At 34.0% G+C, this 23,020-nt stretch overlaps 1 protein-coding gene across 5 annotated transcripts in view; it reads right to left on the bottom strand.

The window, feature by feature from the left end:
- The window catches only part of LOC108967868 (protein sickie), a 369,021-nt gene that overhangs the window by 67,446 nt on the left and 278,555 nt on the right, over positions 1 to 23,020 (bottom strand). For all 5 annotated transcript variants that reach the window (XM_018931510.1, XM_018931508.1, XM_018931505.1 and 2 more), the window contains 2 exons: positions 21,679 to 22,049; positions 21,420 to 21,571 (listed from right to left, as the gene is read on the bottom strand). In XM_018931510.1, coding sequence (XP_018787055.1) covers positions 21,420 to 21,571; positions 21,679 to 22,049 — 523 coding nt within the window. The remainder of the gene's footprint in view (positions 1 to 21,419; positions 21,572 to 21,678; positions 22,050 to 23,020) is intronic.

Raw genomic sequence — 23,020 nt, 5'->3', positions numbered from 1 at the left:
AAAAAAGATTTTTTTCAGCAAAGAAATTGTGACTTGAAAAGATCATTTAACAATTTAAATCAGCAAAAAATTATGTGAAAACGTAAATCTTCGCCTTTGCAACGGACATCAATAACATGATGATACCACCAAGGCAATAACATAAATGCTCAACGATATTTTCTGATTCTCATTAAAAAGTAATTTTCAAGCATTCTTCATTCGACATTTATTCAAACAATGAGCATACAAATCGGTTGTAGTGCTGCTTTTATATTATTTTATTGTCTCCTCTTCTTCTTACGATTAAAATTTAATTTCCTTTAATTTCTGCGCGCAAGCATTGAAATCATGTGGAGGCAAAGTCACGGCAATTGTTGAGGCAATTTGTTGCATGAATACCTATGCAGGTATGTAAAAATGCCACAATACACATATATATATGTGCAAGCGTCTGCTCAAGTATAATTTAGTGCGACGAATTGATTGACAACGGCTGCATTAAATGCAATGGGCAATTTGGCGCTTTCCTCGTAACAATAATTATTTTGTACGTATATGTGTGTGAGAAAAGTCGTAGGTCGCAAGGGAAAATTTTTCGAGTAATGAGTACATAAAGATTTATGCAGAGATAATTTCGTGTTTAAGTGAAATAATTCAAGCAAGACGATTGAAATTTGTGAAGCGAGAAAAAGAAATTTTTTTTTGCTTCAAAATTTTCTAAGTTTTGTAGAAAATTGAGCTGGTAAGTCATAAATAAGCATTAATACTTGTATAGCATGTTATACTCACAGGATTGTCTTATTGGTGAGTGTAAGTTTTAATGGGTTCTTTAGCTACTCAAATGTAAGTATTCTTAGTTGTCTATCATAATATTTTATATTTTTTTACTTTTTTGGTTAATAATTATCCTTTAGCAGCTCATAGCTACTATTGCAACTGAAACTGTTACTAATCACAAGGCATTAAAATTTCATTGCACCAGCAACAACCACACAGCGTTGCAGGTAAATGCTGTTTCTGTTTTAGAGACTTTCCAATAAAAACTATTCCTCTTACACAGTGCTGAGATCTTGGCCAGTTGAAGGTCAATGCTATTAGCGTGGTGGGTGTTCATTGCTTATTTCTTTTTTTTTCTATCATTACTAGCATAAGCTACCAGCTCAAGCCCACCTTGAATAGCAGCAACAAATTGTTGACAAAGCGAATTAGAGGAAGAGTTAAGCACGACCAAGCAACGAGGTGCAAAAATAAAGAAAAGCAAAATATGTACGCTTGCGCTTGTTTGCCCGTTTCTTGCCACAAACATTGCTCGAAAACGCTTTCTGTTTTGCTCTGTTGCTTTGCTAAGCGCTTGATAATGGAGGTTAAAGACGTGCCTTATTGTAGGTCAGCATGTCTGACCGCTTAACGAAAGGTTAAATGATAAAGAGGATGACACCTCTCGGTTGGCTTGGAAGTGCACGCCGACCATTATTTGCCAAGAAGAGTTAGTTGTTTGTAGATGTAAATATAAGTATGTATGTATGTATTGTATTAAAGCTCAAATTCAAAAATAAATGAAATAAATTTGGGAAAAAAACCTCATCAAACCAAATTTTTGTATGCATATTTGTGTAATAAAAAGTACATATATGCATAAGTTCCAAGAAATAAAACAAAATAATAAATTTTGTGCTCTTCAATAATTATTCTTAAAGCGGTTCGGCGGCGCACTTAATTAAATTAGTGCACTCAGCATTTTATGATCTGTTTTTATTTAATTGGTTGCTCAAGACAATTTATGGTAATCAAAAACAGCTTGCAGCTTATTTTGAATGAATATTGCTAGCCTTCAAGCTACTTGATCTGCAACAGAATAATCTTCTTGACTTAGGAAACGTAAAGAGCTTTCTTTTTAATCTATTAAGCTTCATGATAAACTTAAGCATTGTACGACGTTAATCAGAAACATAAAAACAACCGACTATTATCTACTAAATTTTTACTCATTAGGGTGGGTAAAAAAAATCTTTTTTTTTTTGCTTGGTCCTGTAAAACAAGGTTCTTAGACACCCTTAAGAAGATTTTATATAGAATGAACTCTTCATTATATCAAGAAGGTCCTCCGCCTTATAGCCTTTTATGTTTTCTTAGTTAGAAAAATTCTTTTGTCGCTGCCAGCAACTATCTCATATCTAATTTCATAGGTTTTTAGAGAATGGATTGCTCTATAAAAAAGAGCTAATGCGATTTTTCTGTAAACCTAACTGATTAAAAGATGTACACTCGAAATTTTACAATTAAATAAAAAAATTATTTTTAATTGAAGTTTTACAGTTTTGTAGGAAATTTACTGCTCAACAAAAATGTTTACTTTTTTTTTTATGAAAAAAAATATGACTTTCGTTTTCCCACCCTAATACTTTTTTATAGTATATATTTGTACAAATATTAGGCTCTTAGTCGAAAATTTACATGGATAAGTATATATGTTTGTTAATTTTTTATATAAAAACTACATATTTGTTTACTTGCTTATATTCCCAGCTTCCCATCGCACTGTACAATATATTACAAGTTCTTCCCATCAATTTTCGAAACTTAAACAAGTCACAGAATCGTCCATACAATAAACTACTGGAAAAAAGTGTGGCTTCTTTTCTTATCTCTATGCTCGGCATGGATTTACTTGGAAGCAGAGGCTGCGGCAAATTTGGGTGTGCTTCCGGAATTTCTCAGTAGCTGACACAGCAGAAATGGCAGTGTACGACGGCTAGACAGTTGGAGCGTGTGGGAAGAGACACAACAACAGACACTGACAAACAACAATAGTTTACAAAAGCAGCCACCGACAGAAGCGTAAAAGAGGGGTTTCAAGCACATATTCCACATACACCGCATATGAAGGTATGCTTGTAGAGAAGGTAGGCAATAAAAGCAGCGCAGACGCACCCTCGAAAATTGACGGTATATGTGTGTATGGGAGCGTGCTCATACGGTAGCATGAGCCTGAGAAATTCCCTACACATATACATACTCATATGATAACAAAAAATTACTCAGCAGAAGAAATTTTAATTGCACAGACAACAGTTGAGGGTCGCCAGGCATATTTGAGCAACAACATGTCGTTTACCCAGCCAGACGCAAGCTTCCTACATGCGTGCAACGGTGTCCGGACTGGGAAAATGGAGTAGCACATCCGTGCGCATGCAAACATATGCACACATAAAAACACACAAGTATTTGCTGTGTTAAAAGGTTAGCACATCTACTGTCACAGATTAAATAACACCAAACATGGATATGTGAAAAAGTGTATATAACGGAACGGTAGTGTAACACACACCCTAAAACACTTCAGACTGCAGAACAACTGTCATAAATGGTGTACTTTTAGTTTTTTTTTTTCTTTTTTGAGGTTTGCCTATAAGTGCAACGCATCTATGGTTTCGTCCTTTCCCAGTTCAGGCCGTCAGTCCCTTCGGTGTCATGTTGCAAGCAGCTCAAGTGCGTGTGCCTATTCTGCTTTTGTTGCTTAGAATAGCATTATTTGTTGTATATTTACTATGGCGAGCATGACTTTAAAAACGTGAAATCAATCGTTTAATTTGACAAAATGCACACCATTTAGGGGCAATCAGTGTTCAATGCTCGTTTGGAGGGATGGTTGCTATGATATAATAGCTGAAGAAGGCTTACTATTGTCAGATAGCATGATTTGTGACGTAAAAGGAATTTCAGAAATAAATAACGCTCGACAGTTGCGGAAGTTAGACAAATAATATGACTACGAATCAAAGCAAATAAACGCGACTTACAATTTGAGACCTCATGTCACTTCTAAAAGGTGTGGAACTATGATGAGTTCACTGCTAAAAAGTGTGAAACTTTGATAATTTTAGATTTTAAGCCAGAAATGGTAAATGAATCTAAGCTTAGTTAAGTCTAATAATGTTCACAGAGCGCTTATTAGGCCAACAGCTCGTTAGTAGAGTTTTGTATTTTCATTCCATCGGTTTTGGACTCAATTATGCTTACGACCGCTTCATATAGCCACTTAATTGAGTCAATTAGTGATTTTTCACTAAACATATCAGTGAAAACAGTTTAATAATTGAGATTGTCGGATATTCCAACTTCAGTCGTAGTATTTGTCAGCTTATAATACTAATATTCGGTAATAAACTTGTTTGAGTCTCCTTAATAATGTGGGGAAATAATTGGTATGATTACTAAGTATGAAATATTACAACTTGTATGGAAATATAAATTTCAATACATTTAATTACGAATTGCCCTCAATCTCAATAATATCATATTTCGAGAGTACTGATATACGCCTTAAGGCCATATTTGACAGACCCATCAATATTTTTATAACAACTAAACCTTTCCAGCACGAACTCAATTTGAACAATATTAAAATTCATTAAGAAACATTTTGTTAAAGCATTATAAAATTAAAATTAACGAAGCAAGTAAACAAATTCATTCTTAAACACTCCACATTTAACACTTTCTCCTCATTAAGATCAACACTCGCGCATGCAAGAAATCAATCAAGTAAAAGATGTTTAACAACACCTTACTTTCTACGCTTTGGACAACCCATGAGCACGTGATGTCCATAAAACCGCAAAAAGCATATCAAGTAGGTAAATATTCATGCACTGGGGTATTAGTGCGGAGCGATGTTTGGCAGACAAGAATTTGCATAAAAATGTAAATAAAATTTTCTAACTTCAACTCCATTTTGAACGGTCAGTTTGTATGGCAGCTAAATGCTATAGCATTTGGATTTCAACAATTTGTTCGGAGAATGTATGAATATAATCCATGTCAAATTTTGTGAAGATATCTCGTCAAATAAAAGAGTATTTCATACAAGAGTTTGAATTTGAACTGTGAGTTTGTAAGGCAGCTACTTAAAATAGTGGTTCGAACTGATTAATGTATTCGCAGATTATAGCATTGTTCTAGACAATTATGAATGTCAAATTTCGTAAAGATATATTGTTAAATAAAAAAGTTTTCCATACAAGAACTTCATTTTTACCGATCACTTTGTATGGCGGCTATATGCTATAGTGGTTCAATATGAACGATTTCGATAAATGGCCCGCTTTTTGGGGAGGCAAGTACGTGTGCAAAATTTCAGATCAATATCTCAAAAAGTTACGGACATATGTAAAGTACATACTATTTATGGCGTAAAGTATTTGAATTCACCAGAGCGACCCTCCCTAATACACTAAGTTATTCGAACAAAAATAGTTTGCGAGTCAAATATGGCAAACTGATTGCTTTCGTCATCATCGCATGCTGCATGCCCACATACTTGCATAAATGCACATACTCAGTTATGGTATGTGCGGCACTAAGCCTCATAAATCAATTTAAAGTCTATGCGGCGAAGAATGTTTTGAAAAACTAGCAAAACAAAGTGCCTCGGTGCAAGGACAAAACAAAGAAAACAATATAAAAATTCACAAATTAGTCGGCATAATGCGGCACGCAACCGACAATAGCAACTACAGCGCTTGCTACTTGCAACAAAGGCAATTGTGCGCGTAAATTAGCAACGATTGCAGCTTCAATTAAGTGGGTCTCTTCACAGTGCCTCGTAGGAGTAGCGCACACAGTTCACACGGCTGAGGAGTTTAGGAAAAATCGTTTTGTTTCGTCCCCTTGAGGGGTGTTTTGCGCATACTTTACACACATTTCCATGTCGCCTGTAGTTACCATTGTCGATTGCAAGCGCGTATGCAACAATTTGCGGCATGTAGCACATACGAGTATAAATGTGGCTGCGAGTTCGGTGGCGGCTGTCAGCATTGAAAATTCTTATTTATTTATTTATTTATGTCTAGCTTTGCAATAATTGCAATTTGTTGTATTTGCTTATGCACAATGAATGTACAATTAATTCAAATAAATTAAATTTATGTTTACTTTCGCAAGATATCTGCACTATACTCAATCAAGCGTAATGAATAGTGGGGCAACTGGCGTTCGAAAAAAGAAAACAATAACAACAAAAACAGAGAATTGCCAGCATGAGAGTTAAAGTGGAGATAATGGCGTACATAAATGTTCATGTTTTCAGTTTTTCAATGCAATGTACCAACACTTACACACACGAATAACAACGGGCAACATGCAACATGCCCATTGTGGTTCATTGATTTTCGCGAGCCAAAATGCGCTATTGTTTTTGTAGCCTTTTGTTGCTGAGTTTTTTGTTAATTTTCTCGCTGGCTACTGCTCGGTCGCCATTCAGTTCGCTTTTGCACTATTTTGATGCTCCATTAAACAACATGAAAATCAGCACTGTTTGCATATACCTACATATTATATATATTTTTTGATTCTTTTTTATTGAAATTTGCATGTTTTTATGCTGCAGCGCCGCCATATGAGGCGCAGCCATCAAAATGTCGTTCACCGACAGTATTTACACTGGGACTCTGCGCATAAGGCGCTGATGAATGTGTTGTGAAAATGTCGCTGCTGCTTTTATGCGCTTTTGTGGCAGCTTTAACGATTTTTTGTGCAAATAAATATTTTACATAGTTTTTTGGTTATTTGAAAGTATTAGTTAGATTTTTTATTTTGCAAACATTGCATTTAATGTTTATTTAATATTTCTTTTATAAACTCGAACAATGAACTCTGCACATTTTGGAAGCCACTGCATCACTGTTTTTGTAACATTTTTTAATAGCGGTTTATATTTTTTAAGGTTTTTTTTCGCAAAATAGGTAGGTTTTTATAAAAAATTTAGTTCATACATATTTTACTATTTATTTTAATATTTAAAAATTCACTCAAATGGTTTTGTTTTAAATTTTTCAGTTTTGCAAAATTTAATAATTTTTTTATAATTTTTAGGTATTTTCCGCATTATTGGTTTGTTTTATTTTTTTTTGATATTAATTTTAATATAATATAAAAAGCTCAAATTATACTTTTTCTGATTTCTGATTTCTAATTTTTTTATTTTTTATTTTTATTATAATTTCTTATTGTTGTGTTTTATTATTTCGAACTTCGGAATTATCTTATTAGATTGTTTTGCGCTCAAAAACTACTTTTTCACATCAACTTCTTAGTTTCCTTCAACTAAAGAAATCTGTGTTCTCTTACAAAATATCGCCTTAATACATAGTAAAGTTCATATTCATTGCTTCTTGTTGTTGCCTTTTGCACGTTTTGTTATTTTTCACAGTTTCTACTTCATTCATATAACAAATGCTCGACTCGTATTTCCCCAATCCACTTATCAGCACACTTATCAACACTTAGCAATCGATAAGCTCGCTATGCTTAGAAACTTGCGGACTGCACTGACGCCACTACTTGCTTAAGGTACGAGTACGATGTACGAGTGTATATGTATATTTATGTATATGTATATTTATGTATTTATATAAATAATTTTATGCAAGCATGAACATTATGTTTTGTTTTATGATTAGACGACGAGTTTGACATTATTTAAAGCCTTGTATTATTCTGACAGTCTGTTACATTTGTGTGTATGAGTGCCTCTAATTACTATCTCAAGTATTTTCTCATATGTAAGGTGCTTATAGTAGTACTTTATATAGTTTGTGGAAGCTCTTTTCTCCTCTTGTGAGTTGTCGTAGTCTATGCAAACATTTTTTGTAGTTTTCCTTATCAGATGACCTGATTTTTAATTGCACTAACTAGTAATGTTGCTAGTTTTTTTTGTTTATTCTGCTATTACACACCTCTAAGCTTTTCTATACAAATGCTTGAAGAATTTAGCGTGTGTCCAAAATGGATGAAATGTAACTACACAGTTACTAATAAAAAGTATGATACTCATAAAGTTACTTTTTTTTTTATTGAGTATCTGAACATTCGACCAACACATTTCTTTTTTCTAAAACCACAAATAACCTTTTCTTAGAAAAAATATTACAAAATAAACCTGAAGTTTATATGAAATGATTAAATTAAAAACATAAAAATGCTGTGTTGGAAGCAAGGTGAAAGCTCTCTGAAACACAATGCCTAGTTAGTTTTTCTAGCTTTTTAGGTGATGAAATATTACATTTAAAAAATGTGGAGGCTCAATTTAAATCACAGGTGAAAGCTTTCGAATGCGACAAAGACTAGTTGGTGTTGTGGAAATGCGTATCGAACTATTTTTTTTGTAAAGCCACAAAGAGCTTTCATTGATTCTCAGTTTAAAGCTTCGAAAATCAAAATAAAAAAAGACACAGCGAAATATTAATAAAAGAGGCTTAAGAGTGTTAATATCGATGCAAATACGAAATGAAAAAAAAAAAAATACGCGAAATCTGAGATGAAAGTTTATGTGAAAGCTTTTTTAAGTAACATTTGCTATAGAAAATAAATCGAGCTGTGGAAATGATAATTAGTACCTCATATAATTCTAAGCATAATTACTATGAACTTTCCCTGATGAGAAAGATAGCGCTAGTAATAGTAAATTTTTTATTTCATTAGTTCTAGGCAAGTTGTGCTTAGTATATAGATTATTTATTTTTTGAAATCATAAGCACTAAAAAGTAAAACAAAATTATTTTTATTGTAGCATTAAAAGCACGCGTAACGCCTTCTTTAAATTTTATAGCATATTTTTATCTTTAGTATGTATCAATTTAGTTTTATTCACACTCAATAACGGCAATTGATAAGAACGGTTTCAAGGTTGGTGAAAAAAAGGTATGAAAGTAAATAATAAAAATTTTGGTGGCCAATTTATTTCAACCTTACCAAACGAACCTCAAAAAGACACACATTAGCACTTTGAAAATTACAAAAACAAAAAAAAAAATTGAAAACCAAGCGCTTTATTGATTAATTTGTGAAACTTTTTTTTCCGCTTTGCGAGTAGTTGCAGTCACTGTGCAAAAATCGGTGTGCTAAAAAAGCAACTTTGTTTATTAAACTTCAACGCGCTGTGGCCATAAATTATGTTATTAGCGATATCCGTTTGTTTGGCTTATTTTTCGTCTTAGACTTTAGTAGCGCGCATATTGGACTTATTAGTCAAACTTCAGTGTGTGGTTGTTTATTTGTTTATCTGCCACATTGGCGATTGCTATCTCGCATGTAGCGTTATGTATGTGTGTGTGTGTGGGTATGTGCTTGCAATTGCCACTTGCAACTGAACGCCGCAACACTTGTTGCACTCGCTGCCAGCGGGTTTGGTGGTCGATTCAGGCGCGCTGCAGCTTTATCACGCGCCATAAATTTTGCGATTTTATGTTTTCTTAACGCAATTTAATTATTTTTTTGGTTTTTGTTTTATTGGTCGTGCGTTTTCATGCGTCTTGTGTGCATTTTCGAATTGCACAAAATTAATTATGAAAATGATTTTTATCGTCATTGCCATCTGTTGCTATTAATTTGTATTGCAAATTTATAATGCTGTTTTGCTGCAACAACAACTTTACAACTTTGGCAATTTTATTCGATTTTAACAGCTTTTTCATATCTCTATTATGCGGTTTTATGGCAAAGTTCACATCCTTTTGAGGAATGACTTTAGTGGCGCCAATGCTTGGCAAGGGAGCAGAAATCGAAAAGCAGTAAATTGAATATTTTTTATAGATTTTATTTGAAAATCTACACACGTACACCGGCAACAACAAATGAATATGTTTATTATCGTATTTCAGATTTTCGTACATACATATTTCTTAATTCTTAACTGATTTTATGCACACTTAATGAACCTGTGGCAGTTTTTGTACTTTTTGCTTCTTTTATAGAACTTCAATTTTTTTTTTTAATTTTTGTTTATCTTTGCTTCAGCAGATTGACCGACTCTATGTCTTGGCCCGCGTTGGTTTGCTGCTGTCGTGCGTAGCATAAGAAAAATATCTCCAATAGTATACACCAATTGGTATTTGTGCCGTTGAAGTGACGAAGGTGCAAACAAAGCGCATGTGTTGAGAATGAAAACAGAAAGCAAAAAACACTAAAAATGCGCGCAATGAAAACAATAAACAAAATAGCGACAACAAAACAGTTTAACGCATTTCAATAAAGTTGAAGTTTTGTTAATTTGTTTCTCGCATGATTTTTTGATTATTCACTTCTCGAAATCTCGAAATCAGTTTCACACAATTTTACGTTCCCTTCATCAGTTAGTTCTGCGTCTTTTTAACGCTGCTTGAAGATCACAATTCTTTTTTACAGCATTTTATTTTTATTTATTCAATTAATTTCACTCATTGGGTTTTATTTTCATTTTTCTTAATAATCAGTTGTACAAACACTACATAATTTGCCGCAGCAAAGGTCGGCAAGAGGCTTATAACGGTTAACGCCACCGTTTTTGGCGCGTCACTTTACTTACAAAAATTAATTTGTTTTCGTTTCTTAACGCTTTTCGTTTTTTTAGCGAACACGCGTAATTTCAATCAATTAAATTCACACTTTATTAATGATAATCTTGAGAAACGCAGCGTTTATTGAGAAACAAGTGCGCGTGAACACGTACACCACCATCACAAGTTACTTTTCAAACTAAACAAAATTTCCGCTGAAACCACCACAAACGATCGTGTTGCTGTTGCGAGCGGTCTATATGGTGAGCGATTTTATTTTGTGCGAGAGAGTGAGAGCGCGCGCTATGTTTCGATATGCGTGTGTGTGAAAATGTGTTCGGAGCGCGGAACAGCTGAGCGTGAGAGTTTTGTGTTGCTATTGTTTTTTTTTAGCGCTCGCAACATGTTGCTTAGGAAAATGTTGCGCAACTATTTTAATTTGCGCAAACAGCGATAGTTTTGGATTCTACTCTCTCACTTTTTTATATTTTGGGATTTAATAATATAGTAATAATATATATTCGTGTGAACAGGTGAGATATATTTTATATAGAAAATATTAGTATTGGTCAATTTGGGTATTCATGCTTTTAAAATGCATTCTATACCTTATGAAATCGATTGTTGAGAAGTAGGTAAGTATAATTCTCCAAAAGTTTCTCTGATCATCAAAGTCTAAGGAAGTCGAACTTATAACGAAGTATATGTACTTGCTGAAGGATAACCGTTTTACAGCAACTGAGGGAACGTATAAGAAAGCTGGCTCTCAGTGCACACATAAATATATTATTGTCATGGTTTAAAACTGAGTCTTAACCTTAAGCTTCGAGAGCGACTCAGAATTCTTAAATAGAATAATAACTGTTTACCAGACGTTGGAACTAGTTGAAAATTACATATGTATGAGCATTTCTACATCCATGTGGTGTTACCGATCGAGCCACTTTAAATATTGGTTAGGCAAAAGAAAATCAGTCGGGTAACACAGACTCTTCTACCAAAATTTTTAACATCTTCTTATAGCTTGGATTTCATAAATGTAAATGCATTGATGAGTTTTGAAGTAATATTTTTATTTGATCACTTTTCACCTAAATTATGGGCACATGTGATATCCGAGAATATTCACAAAATACATACACAATTCAAATATAAACACTGTTTAACCATTTTCGCCTCAATTTTTAAACAAAAAATTTTAATAACAAATATCAGTATTTAGTTTCTTTTCACAAACAAACGAACTGTTTTATGACGCGTCCGAAGCGACACTGAACTCGAAATAGGTGGCTGTTGGGAACTCCAACATTTCAGTTGACAATTGAATTACTGGCTAACCAAACTAGACAACAGTGGCGACTCGCAGCCGCAAAGTCACTGTGCCAACAGCCAACAACTAACAGCTTCCACAACTCAATAACGAGGAGAAACTCCAACAATACAGCTTTTAGAGTTTTCCTGCTCACTTTGAAAAGGCACACATACATACATACACAAAGGCATAGCTGCAGGATAAATGGCCATCAAAGCATTGGCGCCAAAGTGGCGACACTGGCGCGACTGTGCAAAAATAACAAAAACGCAAGCAATCTCATAGACACCACACACACACACCGCCATACACACATATGTATGCATGTGCTGGTGGCTCGCGGAAGAATGAACTACTTTGTTATCCTTGCAAATTACAGCGTGCTGTGGCATAAAAGTATCTACTCAGTTTGGCGAAAAAGTTCAACTACAAAAACAATAATGCGGAAAAGTTGTAAACAATCATAAACACCAACTAGCTTTGGGAAAGCATTGGAAAAGCGTTAAAGTTATGTTATCTCGTGAAGCGCTACGGTTTTTGGTTGCCAGGCGCCCAGCCATCAAGCCATTCAACTAGGTAACATGAGCGCCAATACACATCATATGCACATATGTGCCAATACACATACATACATCCATATGAGCTTATATACATCAGTAAAATGCTGGCCTTTGTGGCAGATACAAATATGAAATTTGTTTGCTGTTTTTCTATTTCCTGTATCTGTTTGCTTTGATTTTCGCTCGGTTTGTGGCGTCATCAAGTCTCGGTTAGAGGGTGGTGGCTGCCTGTTTTTTTGGCGCGCCAATGACGCCAAAACTATTGCTTGTGCTTACATACATACATATGTACACATACGCTCGGTATATACATATATATATTTAGAGATATAGCATAACAATAATGTCCAGTAGCTGTTTGGTGAATGTTTTTTGGAGTTTTATGACTCTATCTCTACTCATTTGTTATATTTTTGGCAAGTCGCTTGGTACTAGCGCTTAATAATTGCAATGGCGCAGCAATGGCCTCGAAAGCTATAGCCAATAGTAAAGGCTTTGCGTTGACTAGTTACTGCGAGCTTCAGGGTTAGTCAAATTTTGGAAGGTTTTATGGGAAATATCAAATTCAAATTGCATTTACAAACATACATATGTATAATAGGGTGTGTCAAAAGCTTAACATCGCAATTATCGATTAAAATTAGCATTTTATTATTATTACATTATTCGTTATATTTTTGAAATTTTAATATTTAAAAATAAAATAAACCTATTACTATAAATAGTCAAAATTTTGAATTGAAAAAAAAAATCCAAATTTTGTTTTATACATTTTCGAAACTTAGCTATTTATGAATATATCCACAAGAATTTTTTTCAAAATTTTTTAAATTTTTGGCGATTTGTTATTCTACATGTATTTGTATTTGCCAACCTAAATGTTTCGGTAGGAACAAAATCCTTGAAGCCGTTTATCTCGAAAACGATACTCCTGATTTCTTAGTTTCTACTGGATGGATTTAGCTGAAATTTGTAGACTTGTCTATACTGGAACTAGCCCAAATTTCAATTTTTACCATTTTTACTAAGTTCGTAACAGTCACAAAAGTGGTAAAAAAAAGTGATCACGTGGCAATATTCTAACCTAACCTAAACCCCTTCAAGTTAAAAATCCCGCCTCGCCATGATATCGGTTTTGATAACTTTGTCTAAATACCTCAATACTAAAGGATAATATGTTTTGTTTATATATGTACATATATACGTTCATTTTATCTTACAAATTCAATTGATTAGTTTTTGACTCACCCTAATATAAGTGTACGTTATTTTATTTAATATTCCATATATACATATAACAGCAGTAACTCATTACTTACTTCTATAGTTCCTAAGTTGTTGAAAAGCTTCTGAAGTAATTGTATTTCATGCTTTACATTTTTTTTCGGAAGGAAATAGAACTCCACATTATCCGGAAATTATCCATAAAACCTCGATGCTCTTCTAGGAGAATAAATTCTTATATAATAAATATAAGAAGAATACACATAAGAAGAGGATCGCGGTTTTATGGATGATATCCGGATAGATATGGAGTTGGGAAAATTGTTTGATAGTATATTTCGAAGATGAAAACTGTGATAAGTAAGTTTTGCCACACATTTAAACTTGTATACAGCTTATACACTGGCAAAAATGTTTGAATAAATAAAAAAAAAAAAAAATATTAAAGAGTTTATCTATCATTATATAGATATATATGGTACAAACCTTAATTTATATACTTAGAGAAACTTGGAACTTACCTGAAATGAAAGAAAAAAAGTTATTTGAAATTAATGTAATAAGGAGCTTAAAAATGATCTAATGCTTATAGTATCTAAGTAGTAATAAAATATAAAACTGCTGAAACAATTAGGTTATCAGCTTTTATATAACGGCTAGTTGAAATTTTGTATGTACTACTAGTTGAAATATTATATTTATTGATGAGATCTCTATGTAAACAATAATAAACTTTCTGTACAATAAACTTTCTCTCCCAATTTGAAGTTGAGCCACAAATAATTTCGGCTCTATGAGCATATTTGGCTGTAGCCGTCGATTTGAAATTTTCACAGAACCTTCTAAGATACCTTGTATATAGCAGCTTTTAAACAGAAACATTTTCTTCATCGCTAGAAACTTTTTTCGATGGTTCTCTTGGAAATCGGCTACGGAATGAAGGGAATCCAAAAATTTTTAAATTGACTCACCGATTATTGAAATACAATAAATTCTGTTATAAACATTTATCAAAAAAAAAAAAAAAAAAAAAAAAAAAAAAAAAATAAAAAAAAAAAAAAAAAAAAACAAAAAACAATTAGAAAAAATACGACTTTTCTGATTTTAATGTGAATGTAACTTCTTAAGAGTAATTAAATTTTATATTTTCGAGATATTTTTCTTATATTAGTAATGAGCCATTGGAGACCAAACTGGCTTATTAGTTCCAATGTGATGAGCCAGCAATACTTTTGTGATATCAACTCAACGTTATCTTGAGAACAAACAGTTCTGATGAGTTAGTTAATAAGATATATTATAAATCTTTTTTTTTTTTTTTTGTAATAAAATATATGTAGCTTTCTTTTACACCTTGAACCTTGCATAGTATAAGACTGTTTAATTACAGAGAACTTCAAGGGCTGTTTGCTTGCACTTGTAACTTTGTTATGCCAAAGAGCAGAGTTAAAATCTAACAAGCAGAGCTGTGCTGAATCCAAAAGAACCGTTAATATCTTTTAAAGGGTTGGGTTTACGAAAAAATCGTACAGACCTTTTTTGTAGAGCATTCAATTTCCTACAAATTCTAAGGAACAAGATATTTTTTCAAATAGTTGGAAGCGAGATATAAAGTTTTCTATATGATAATAAGAAAAAATAGAAAACTGCAAGTAGGAGGACCTTCCCGTTACAATTTAAAACTCATTCTTGGAGAGGCTACCCCAGAGGAGTCTAGGAACCTATTTTTCAGAGTACCAAATGAAAAAAAAAATTTTTTTGAATCACCATAATATATATACATTCTAAGTGTTACAAACTTCGTGACAAACTTAATATATCCTGTTCAGGGTATAAGAAGATTAGATGACATACATACATACATATGTATATAACTAGAACAAGTTGAATAAAGATTAAGTGTCACCATAAAATACTTTCAGAGACATAAACATACTTTATCCAAGTTTAAAAAAAAATAGGAAAAAGTTATAACTTTTAAAACCAATTGAAAGCAGTATGAAGAAAGTCAAAAGAAATGCAATAAAACGAAATTAAAGAGTGCGAAATGTGCCAGCTGCTGGTTATATTTTCTGCCAAGACAATTCACCGCTACAATTCATTGCTAATGCCAAATAATTTACTTCAACCTTTGGTCATAGATGCCATAAAAGTGTTGGCGGCTGGCTTGTTGATGGCTGCCCGCATTCGTATCCATGTGTGTGTTTGAAAATAACTGTAAGCGTAAAAAAACGACAAGCAAATACCAATAACTGCAGCCGTAGATGAAGCACCACAGCAGCACAACAACAAAATGAACTACAAATATGTATGGTATTTATGTGTGAGTATGTGGCGGCGCTGGTGGATGCACGCGAATCAATGGTGCATTAAAAATGGAGAAAATCCAGTATTGCTACGTGCAACATACGGCTAAACAACAAGGCAATAGCAACAAAGCGCAAATATTACAACTGTCATAGAGATGCTTTGAATGTACAACAGAAATATGCAAACTCAGATATTTATGTATGTACATATATGTATTTGTATGTATGGATTATATATGCCTGAAGGTATGATTTAAGTATGTATGGGTAATATATATGTGTGTATGTGTGCATTTTCCAATAACCACAACAATGGAATTTAATAGTTAAAGTATATTTGCTTGCGGTCGTCACGTTGCCACAAACACACACACACACGCAGTCAGCTGTGTAATGCTAGCAATGTAGTTATCGCCTTAGCTGAGGCGATGCTGATTACTTTGGCAATGGCATTGCTGATATTCGCTGTTAGCAATAGCTATCAAATGAAGGTAGCCGGCTACGAAAGTCATATTACAAATAAAGCAAAAACAATTCACCAAAATACGTGAAGTTTGTAATAAAGAAGAGGAGTAGTTGCGGTGTGGTAACGCTGGAGAAATATTGTCACCAACAGCCAGATACATAACAGAGGAAAAACGTACTTTTTAGTTGCCAGTATTGTTGGTATGTTGGCTGCTGCCGCGGCTGTTAGCCGGCAATTGGATTGCACCCGCATGAGCGCTAAAAAAGTTATGGATTACAGTTAGCTGCCTTGGTTGGAGGCTACTGTAAGGAATGTTTTACTACTTGGATACAAGTTTACCATGCAGCTTTCTTTCTGAAAATATAATTTTTGCATCTTTGACGATTGCTTTTCTATAAATGGTGTATAATGGGAACCTAAGTAACACTGATTGTTTGGATAGGAAGCCTTCAAAAATTCTTTTCTATTTAATGTTCCATATTTTACATAAGTGATTTTTTTTATAACAAAAAGTGTTTTGGATAACAAAACACGATCGGCACAACCTGGGGCTTCTCCCTCTCTCATGCACTGGTTCTGCTCTACGGTGAAGTAGTTTGGTGGACAGGCGTACAGAAATCCACCTAGCAGAGGCCAATGGAAAGGTCTCAGAGGCTCGGTGGCTAATGGCGGTTGGGCAAACACCGACTTAATTACCCCACTTTTCAACTGGGAAAGAAGGTTCAAAGTAAACATAGAGAAAGATGGCTGGCGTGAAGGTATGTATATATGTCAGTACGCGCAACCCTCTAAGCATCTGTACTGATGTCTCGAAAATTGACGATGGATGCTGTAATATACTGAGTTAGGTATAAGGCAACCTTTTAAGCCGCCAGTCCAATGGAATATATATCAAGCTAAGGCTTTGCCATTGAGAAAGCCGAGGAGCTGGCCTCTAATACACCTGCAGTCAATTCCAGAGTCAAAGTCTACGTAGCCAAGCAGCAACCAAGACAGTAACGTCGTACCGCACATCGACCAGAAGTGTCTTGGGAAGCATTGCAGCTATAAAGTCTGAATAAATTAATAAATTCTACTGGATGACAGGCCACAAAGGAAGCGAGGGCAATCAAATAGTGGACGAGATTGCCAACAATGGTGTAAGGCTAACATCCGAAAACGTGAAGAAAATCAAAACCCGATGGAACGAGCTACCAGGGTGCAAAACTACAAAAGTAATGTGCAAAAAGGTAAATCGGCCGTACACAGATTTCGGAACATGATCGGAATACTAACCACTTACTGTCTGGTGGCGACACACGGCCGCAAGATGGGGCTAACAGATCGAGAAAACTGCAAGAAATGCCTAGAGCAGGGCAACAGGGAAACAATGGAGCATCTCTTGTCCCGCATAGAAAGCATCTGGGGTTCCCACAGTATGATACACTGGAGGATGTACCGACAGTGAGGACAAAGTGTCTGTTAAAATTCGCGTCAAGCGCAGGCATCCTAAACGTTGACTACTCCTCTTGTACTTGGTAACTGAGCACCATCTGGTATCGCAAAGAACCAAACTGGTCTATGCGTTGCTTATTGCCCTGCCAGATTAACTTGAGTTACTTTCTTTTTGTTATCTGTATTATTATTTTTTGAAGAGCAAGACTTTAAAAATTCTATAACATACTTTTCGATCCATAGAATACTACCCTTTTCTTTCAGATCTCCTTTTAATATTGAAATTACCTCTTCACTTTCCAGATGTGAAAATATAAAACTTTCAAGATTATAGTTTCTTGCATTTTGCTTTTAATTTGCGAACACAAACTTTATACTTAGTAACTTTCGCAACCCTTTTGATAAGCGCTTCATTGACAGAATTTCAAAGTATCGTTAAATGGAATGACTTTTGTTGCAAGAGCCACAAGCAAGCTGACAACTTTCAATGTCGAGTAAGCAGCGAACACAAAGCAGCACGACGCAAAGCAACAATAAAATCGAGTAAAATGGAGAAAAAATAGCATTACCGAGAAAATTACATGAAGGCAAACTTTATATTATTCTGCGTATTTTTGACCAGTATCATGAGAAATATTAATAAGAAAATTTAATGGTGAATATTAAGAGTTGAAGAAATAGCTTAGAAATATAATTTAATTTAATTAAATAGTTAAGAGCTACCTGCGGTAGATAATTTTAATAATTCCGGCAGAAATGCGTTAAAACTTCTTTAATCAAATGGTGAAAACTTTTTCTTAAATGCATTAAAGTTTTCATTTAGAAACCAGCAATGGTTAATAAAAGTGGTTAATGTTGGAAGGACGGTTTAGTAAGCTGAGTAAAGAAGTTGAGTGTTTCTTTTGACTTGGCAGGTTAAAACACGGATATAAAAAGAACAATATATTTTTTATCAAAGCAAACAGGCGAAGGTAAAACTAAAACAGAAATATTTAGTTAACCAAGAAATTCAAGAAATTATTTTTTTGGGAATTTTTATTGCAAAATTTGATTTATGAAAATTAACTTTTTTACTTTTGATTTTTTTTTAAATATAATAAACATGAAAAATTGTATGAATAAGAAATATATTATTGGGAATATATACTATATTTACATTTTTTTTATTGAAATTATTTTCTTATCAATTTTGACATTTCAAAACTCAATTAAACAGCAAAACTAGCTATTTGAGTACTCCCTTTTTCGACTTATGCAAAAAATCCGCATAAAATGCAGCCAAACTGCCATTTTCGGCATAATCACAATGGAATTTACTAAAGAAGCATAAAAAAAAAATTATCGCTATCAACCAAAGAGTTGCCATGCAGCTTCATTTCAATTTACACTCCACTACAATTGAATGCAGTTTTGCGCTTCACTGCGTACAAATACGAGTAAAAAGTGAATTGGTTTGAGCAACAAAACCGAGTACTTTTTAACGGCAACAAACACATTTTTATAGTTCTATAGTTATAATTTGTTTTAATGATAAATGCGGGGAGTTAAAAAGTTAAAAGCGTATATTCTTCAATATAGGTATATATGGGGACAGTAGTTGCAAACTTTCCAGCCAAATCGTGAAAAATCGAAAAATCGTCAACCAGAAAATTGAAAAGAAAGTCGAAAAATGTCACTAAACATTGTTATACACTTACACATGAACAAAATAAAGCAAGAAAAGGGGAAGATACAATTAAAGGCTGTCTGTTCTACGATAGAATTTCAAATTTTTTTAACCTTTTGCTTGCGAATTCAAGTTTTGTCTGCAGTTTGTGACTGGTGACAGTGAAAATGTGATTTTAATTCACACAAAAAAATCAATGAAATACTAAAACGTATTGAGATTTAAAAAGTGTCTGAAGAGCGAGCAAAAGCCGAGCGGAATAATTTTTTACGAAGCAATTGGTAAAGGCATTGGAGCAACTGTTCAAAAGTTAAAGAGGAAATGGCAAAGAAAAATTTTTAGCTAACGCCTAAAAGTGAGCTGTAACTATAAAAGAAATTGATATAAGTCATTGCGCTGACAAAGTGTATAGTGTGTATAGTCGCCGACCATTTCCCACACCATGGGAATTTGTATGTATAATAAAATATGTACGTACTAAATTAACTTTGTAAAACATTTTGTATAAATAAAAATTTAAACAAAAAAATATTTTTCATAAAATAATTTAAATTTAATGTTATCTTTAAAGTTGGTGAATTCATTGTTAACTATGTAAGTTGAAGCCATTAGCAGATGTACATACATTTCTTATATTATTGTTCAAATTTAGCTGCTTGAAAAAATGGCGACCACTTGCCAACGTAACGCTGTCGCGTTATTCCTAAGATGTGCCTCTTGTATTTTGACTGCCATTTCGCGCTTCCTGATTTTTATGCGCGTACTTTTGCGCATTTGCCAGACACATTTTGGCAGCTTGTCAAAAAAGTTAATACAAGCACTCAGATATAAATATTAGAGTGGGTCGATTTACAGGGAGACAAGAAACGGAAAAATCTCGTATGCGAGAAATGTTCTGTAAATCATTCTGAATAAATTTGCCTAAGATATTACTTGCCTAAAACTGGGTTGGGGTCAGCGATGTTTTCAACGGATTATAAAATGTATATACGTCAGTTTTTGAGATTTCTAATTGAAATTTAATGAGTAGATGTATTTCGATATTCTATTGATCATTTGTCGGCATCGGCCTGATCAGACAACTTTTTTACATATCTGCCATAAAACTGGTTATTCAGCTTTTTAAACTCGCCTTAGAAATCGTTTTTCTCGAAACCGGTTTCAGATTTATAGTCGCTCAAGCAAACTTGTTTACATTGAGCCATAAAATATTTCCCGCATAGGCTACTTTACTGAAAAAAATCGATCCGCTCTAATACATAGGTAGATATCTAAATATAGGTAGATATTTGTAGGAGTAAGGCTTTATATGAAAAACTGGCCGTAAATTTTATGTTGCCTGCGCGTCTGTGACTTTGTGTTGACAATCTCTGTTGGCGGAAAACTTTTTCCATTTCGAGTTGGTTATCTTAAGTAGGCATTGACAGACAACAAGTAGACGGCGTTGATATGAAATAATAAAAAATATGTCTTGCGCTTTTAATGTAAGGCACAGTGATGACTACGGCATTGTAAGGTGTGCTTGAAGCTTAAAAATGTCTGCGAACTTTTATTTATAGGCATTGTTGGTGATAAGGTGATAAAACAGATATTTAACGGCTTTACCTTTTTAAGGAAATGTGTATAATTTAATTTTAGCTTTAAGGGCTTTAAATTATTTTATATATTTTATTTTTTTATAATACAATATTAAATATTTATTTTTAAATATTTGTTTTTTATGATAATAAGTATTTATTTGTGAATATTAAAGCTTCACAAATTCAATATTTTTATGCAGGAAAATCACTTCAAAACATTATTTTTATTAGCCCTTGCGATATTTACCAGCTTATTCGTTGTTAGTTACATACTTTTCTTTATCTACTGCCTAAATGTATGCTACATTTTCTTACGAATAAGCTACGCGCTTGCATTGTGAGTGCATAAAAGCAATATTAAATGTTTTCACAATATTTTTTGACTACTCTCGCTATTTCTTTCAACTATCAGAATATCATTTAGAAAAACATTGAAGAGTTGGCATCAGCATGAAGATATATTATTGAAAAAGTTATATATGGCAATCGAAAAAAAAAACACTTCAAACTAACGAAACACTCCTCATAATAATTAATATAAATCATCATTAATAATAATATGCAGCTACTCACATTTGTTGACAGTTGACTGCTCAAGCTCAGCACCTGTTCGCGCGCATCCAATAATTCACGCTTCAAGCGACGTATCTCGTTCGCTTGACGCTCCTCAGCTGATCCGTACAACGAACTGCCACCGGAGAGCAACGATGCAGCGCTGCCATGCACTAAAGGTGAATAAAAAGCACATATAAATATATATTTAATATTTGCTAATAAATGGTCTTTAGCATTATTTTTCATTAAATACGCCATAAAATACACGAATACTCACCCTCATCATTCTTCTTGGGATATGTGAGACGGTGACTTGCCACATTGGCGTTGGCGCTGCCCGGCGCACCCACGAGGCCAACCAGACCAGGCAAGCCGGCTGGATGTGTCGGTGAGAGTGTGCCACCGAAGCCGCGACTAATGGGTGTGGGTGAAGTCGGTTGGCTCCAGGCTACGGGGGCGCCGCCAGCACTCGCTGTTGGCTGTCCAGTCACCTGTGACATTGCTGCCGCTGCTGCAGCGGCCATTTGCGCTGCCAACGAGCCATTTTGTGCGGCTAATGTGCCCACAGGCAGGCAGTAGTAGGGTTCGATTTCGACATCGGGGCCGCGACTCAACATCGAAGGGTACATTTTTTCCGATTTGGTGGATCTGTGGAGAGAGTAGAAGAAAAATATGTTTATTTAATAATGAAGTATACTTGTAAACGTTTTTATAGTGATTATTTTTGAAAGCACACCGAAAGCTAGATTAAATGTTAAAAGCTCTAGCATTGAAATAGTTTAAGCATAATACGTAAAGTAAGCAAAATAAGTTATTAAGCGATAAGAAAATAAAATTTAATTTTGTTATATATAATTTATTTCTTTAACATAACTATGTGTGGCAGAAATAACTGATATATCTTTCAAAATATTGTGTTTATGTAAATCGCTCATTTGTAGTTCTAACTCTAAAAATTAAAAAAATTGCTTAAACCTCTAACAAATACCTAAAAAGCATCTACATATACCAGCGTTCGTGTGCTATTTATTTTTCTCTTTATGCCATTCTGTCTGCAATCCAGCTATTTTTAGTGAAATTCTTAATTTCCGTTTGCCGTTTACCACAAAATCGGTAAAACACAAATAGCCAATTGAAGGCCCAACAACACTAACTCAATAATGCACACACAAATACACGCATACTACTTCGCATGTCTACTACTGCCAACGAAAAAAGTTACTCGAAGCAAATTGCATAAAACCGTAGTCTGCTTTTAGGTGCACGAAAATCGTGCCACTTTCAGAATCACCAGAATAAACTGGTGTTTGCAGCAATTACACAGCCGCACGCAGGCTGCTGTTTTCGAGAATTGCATTTCCAACACCAGACGATTGCAAATTTCCGCTTCGTGCCACTCACTTAACGAAACGGCGCAGGCGGAAACTTGCATGGTGTTGGTAGCTGATGTATTGGCGGTTGGTGAGTGGTAATTGAGTGAGGTGAGTTATGCTAAATTCTTTGTAATTTTTTTTTGCATTCGTGGGAATATAATATTATAGTAGCGCAAATTAAGGAAACAAATAATGTGTACTTCATTAAAGGAATGTAGTTTGTATATTGTTTTATAACAACTGTTA

This window comes from Bactrocera latifrons, unplaced genomic scaffold, assembly GCF_001853355.1.
Source record: "Bactrocera latifrons isolate USDA-ARS-PBARC rearing strain unplaced genomic scaffold, ASM185335v1 scaffold_2, whole genome shotgun sequence".
In the NCBI taxonomy this organism is placed as follows: domain Eukaryota; kingdom Metazoa; phylum Arthropoda; class Insecta; order Diptera; family Tephritidae; genus Bactrocera; species Bactrocera latifrons.
This window is presented reverse-complemented; position numbering and strand designations above follow the sequence as displayed.